The 4,862-nt window shown below is 39.1% G+C and overlaps 1 gene segment (V, D, J or C); it reads right to left on the bottom strand.

Moving 5' to 3' along the window:
• Window positions 1-607: 607 nt before the first annotated feature.
• On the bottom strand, window positions 608-2,566 carry LOC108261090 (Ig kappa chain V-V region MOPC 149-like). The segment is given in 4 exon segments: window positions 608-1,553; window positions 1,730-1,765; window positions 1,980-2,321; window positions 2,420-2,566. Coding segments are annotated over 4 exon segments (555 nt in total).
• Between the last annotated feature and the right edge of the window lie 2,296 nt (window positions 2,567-4,862).

Below are 4,862 nucleotides of genomic sequence, written 5' to 3'. Positions count from 1 at the left end.
TGGGATGTGACAGGGCTGGACACACTACAGTTTGTAACATTGGACGAGTTTGTGCAATTAATTAAAGAACTGGGATTAATTAAAGTATAATCTCACACCTTTGTGTAGATTTGAATCATGTAATGATTAACCTGTATTAAACATGTTATTAATATGGAACGATTATTTAATGATAGATTTTGCTAAGATTTTTAGTTTTGTGCTAAAACTTGCTAGCAACATGCTAATTCATCCTAACAACATGATCATTCATGCTAGCAATGTGCTAATTCATACTAGCAACATGCACGTCCATCCTAGCAACATGCTAATCCATGATAACATGCTAATTAATCCGAGCAATGTGCTAATTAATGCTAGCAACAAGTTAATTAATTCTAGCAGCATGCTAAAATATGCTAGCAACATGCTAATTCATGCTAGCAAAGTGATAATTAATGCTAGCAGTGTGCTAAAACATGTTAACAACATGTTAGAACATGCTAGCAATACATGGTATTTCGTGTTATATATTCTGTGTAGAAACATGCTAATTCATGCCGGCAACATACGAAAACATGCTAGCAATACATGCTAGTTAATGCAAGCAAGGTATTTCTTTCTCTTACCAAATCATTAAATTAAAAGCTTGTACAACTTTCAAACCTTCAGACAGCTTTCTCAAGACAACATCAAAGTTTATTGTGAATAACTTCAATGATCTAGTTTGCATAAAATTTTTATTTTACATTATAGTTGTGTGTGATATGTCTAATGCGACTCTCTGGACTCTCAAACATTTGCATAATGTGATGAGGAAAATGTGAAGTTTTCTTTGAAGTTATGAAGAAAAGTCTTTTAAATAAAGAGGAATACTGCGTTGTACATTCACTTTAGATTTTATTTAATTAAATGCATTTTTACATTTTCCCCTGATTTTCTCCCTAATTTATTCTTGGCCAGTTCCCGCCCTCCAGTGAGGTCTCCCCTGTCACACAACAGCTACCAACCAGGGAGGGTGAAGGCTATCACATGCTTCCTGTGAGACACGGGAAGCCAGATAACTGCATCTTTTATAACTTCTGACCATCAGGGGGCAGCATAACACACCCACAGATGCTCATGATTGGTGTTGCTGTGATTGACAGGGGAGAGAGAGTATGTCCCTCCCTCCCAGAGAGCACGGCCAATTTTGCTCTCTTGGACTTCCGACCACGGATGTCTGTGGCATGGTCAGGATTAGACCCCGAGACAATAGGGAGAACGATTTTGTACTGCGCCTCTCAGGAGCCCTTAAATGCAGCTGTAAGTACGGCTGGTAAATACCTCCACATTACAGTTAGACCAAAATCATTCCAATATACGGACAATATAAGCAATTAGCTCTAGTTAAATCTAACACACTGTTTTCTCCTTAAATCAGCATTTCTTCCATTTGGATCTGAATTTCTAATTTGATCTTAATTTGAAAACAATCAGGATTATTGGAAAGATAAGAAGCATGAAGGCAAGAACTCCAACTCTAAAAATGGAGAGCCAGACCAGCACATGCATCTGATCAGGACAACTGGAACCTGTATGGAAAAAAAAATTGTTTAAAAAATAATAAATATCAGGAGCCGAAATATATAATGGAGTGACACTGAAAAAAACGTCAAATATTGGATGATTTATTAACAGGAAAAGGTTTTAACTACAGAAAATTCTGTTATAGAAAGTGAAAGGAAGTTTATTTGATCAAAACTCTTACTTTCTCCATCACTGCTCTTTGAACCCTCATTGGACCCTGTAACAGAATCTGTGTTGTTGTTAACCGTTCCAGGTGTAGGACAGTGTTTCATCTCTTCACCTTTACAAATACATTGGAAAAGCAGCAAATAAACAGAAATGATACTAAATATGAATAATGTGAAATATTCAACATTTAATGCATATGTACACATAATTCTGGTTAAAGTGTTGATCTGGAATTAGCAGGTTATCAGAGTAAAACTGTTTACCTTCAAATTGCAGACGTGTTCCAGATGTGAACTTTATTGTAATTCCCTCCACTTCTCCACAGAAATATTCTCCTCCATCATCTTCTCTCGTTCCGATAATGTTGAGATCAAACTTCTGGTCATTTACAGTCATACTGAAGCGGCTATCTTTAAATCCCTCTGCAAATTTGTAGCTATTAGTCACGTAATATCTTACAAAATGCTGAGGCACTTTTCCAAAACTCTGTCTGTACCAAGCTAAATTATTTTTGTTTGTGACCTTGCTCATGCTACACTCCATAGTTACATTTTCTCCACCCTTTACTGTTTTCACATGAAGCTCCTTGATGTCAGAAGTTCTTACTGTAAAAAAGTGTTTAATATTTAATGTTTAATGTCAGTAAATGATTTAAATATGAAATTTGACTATTTTAAATGAAAGTTTTCAGAATGTTACTCACCAGCTGTGCAGAGAGAAAAAAGAGAGTAAAGCGCGACAAAGAGTGTGATCATCGTTCCTGTTTAGACAAAGTGATAGTGAGGTAATGAACTTGTGAGTTCAGTAGAAAAGCAGGTCCAGACTCACGCCTGATTGGATGCTTTGAAGCTGTGGACTGATTTGATTGGTCCATTAGCTGTAATGAGATGTGAAGCTCACAGTGAATTCTTGTCTATTCCGATGCTGTGATGAGTCACATGACTTTACAGATATGATGTACTGGAGCTCTATCAGTCCTGTGTGCTGGAACCTCTCTGACAGAAGAAGTTTAATGAAGTGCTTTTAGGTCAGCAGATCTAACAACGCCGAAGAGGAATAATGTGTAATCCCGCTGTGGGGGAGGGGGACGCAGTACAGTTTCAGTATGGTCCTTTCACAAATCATTTGTCTAAGGTAGAACATGGAGTGAGCGTATATACGGGGTTTTACGGTAATCATCAGACACTTGGGGGGGGGGGGGGGGGGGGGGCGCTCATCTGTATTATTTAAGATGTAGACACTAGAAAGGTTTTCATGCAAATGAAACACTCAGCATCACGGCGTGGTCCGGGGGTCACTGTGTGGAGGAGGTGAACTTACTGGATAGCTGAGTGAGGTAGCCAGTGGGGCCAGTACACTTCCAGTTTCAAGTTTGGTGACGTTGGGGAAAGGGTTGTTATTGTCAGTGGAGGAGACAGAAGGCCTTATTGATAAATAAAACCACACTTTGCTAGGACTGGAGCAACGTTACTGTAATGAGCTCACCCTTGTGGTGCTGGTACCAAATGAAACTAATAAAAAACAATAAAAGGATGAACCTCCAGCAGAGCTGCATACGCATAAGTGCGGTATGGAACTGCAGAAGTGATCCATGGCTCAGAATTAATTCCTCTGTGTGACAGCAAACCTGTGATTATAAGCCCCGCCCACAAACAAGCCTAGGAGCAGTCATGAGAGTGGACTCGAGTGTTCAGTCCAAGTGTGAGAGCGCTCTTAACACATTTGTAGAAGTGTTACTGGCTGCAGCAGCGCTCTCTCACATCATGCAGTTGTTTCAGTTGAACAGAAATAGCATTGTGGTTTCTGAGTCTCTGAGACTGAGTGTTTTAATCAGCAGCTCACACTGACTTCTTTTGGGTCACTTCAACAGTCCAAATGTCTTCATGTTAGAATCTCAGGCTAAAACACAAAAGAGCTGGAGTTCATTCATAAAAATGTCTCTAAAAATATCATGTAGAATGTCGAGAGCACTATTTATTCAAACTGTGCTAGAGACTGTGCTCTATCTGTGTGAGGCCTGTTATCCACCCTAAAGGACATAACAACAGAGACAGAACTGGGATTAATTCAAGTATAATCTCACACCTTTGGATAGATTTGAATCGTGTAATGATTAACCTGTATAAAACATGTCCACAATTATTCATTCAGAACGTTTAGACCAAGTGCCCCAGTGTGTGAGGGTGTGGAGGAAGACTCGAGAGGCAGCCGGAATCTTAACTGATCTCCGGGTTCACGATTATTCAGGCCGCGCTTTTCAGTGCACTTTCAAAACAACAAACAGAAAACTCACGCCTTTTTCTCTGTTAGGTTCAAGTTCACACTTCTTGTCATTGGTTTGTGTGTGTGTTTATGAGTGTTTATGTGTGTGAGTGTGTGTGTGTGTCTTGTCTCTTTCTGTGTGTTCAAAAAAGCTCAAACAGATACAAATAATTAGACTGCCGTTTAGACCCGCCTCCTCTCCATCCACAGCTGAAGCTCGACCACGCCCCCACTGTGACAGTTACTTTCCTAAGGCTTTTAGTTTTATTTAAATTACAGGTGGTATTTATTTATTTATTATTTGTGTTTGTTCTTTCTTTTAGCTTTTATGTGATAAAATATTCATATATTGTAATGTTTATGTTCACAAACACAAAGACGCAAATACACATTAACACAGAAGTTTAAACCAGGCTTCACTGTGTGTGTGTGTGTGTGTGTGTGTGTGTGTGTGTGTGTGTGTGTGTGTGTGTGTGTGTGTACAGTGTATCTTAAGAAAACACTTAACATAATAAAACTTTTGATAAAACTTGGTCCTGATCTCTTTGGTGGTGGTTTGGACTACACGTAACAATGCACCATATTTCTGGTCCTGAAGTAGCTGCTGCGTGCTACAGAACCACCATCTTGATCAGAACCACTGGATTTATAAAAGTCTAACATCTCTTACAGCCCTGATAAAGAAATAATCAAACTCTTTAGTTTATATCTCTCACTTTAAACCACAGTGCTGTTTCCATTAACACTGACACACACTCTCTGGTGTGAGATGGAAACTAGAGGACAAACGTCTCAAACCAAACACCAGCGTGAGGCCATTAAGGTTTTTACCACATCAAAGGTGCTGAAACTGCCGGACTCATAGACTGCAGCAGCACTTTGTC

Source organism: Ictalurus punctatus, chromosome 25 (assembly GCF_001660625.3).
Source record: "Ictalurus punctatus breed USDA103 chromosome 25, Coco_2.0, whole genome shotgun sequence".
In the NCBI taxonomy this organism is placed as follows: domain Eukaryota; kingdom Metazoa; phylum Chordata; class Actinopteri; order Siluriformes; family Ictaluridae; genus Ictalurus; species Ictalurus punctatus.
This window is presented reverse-complemented; position numbering and strand designations above follow the sequence as displayed.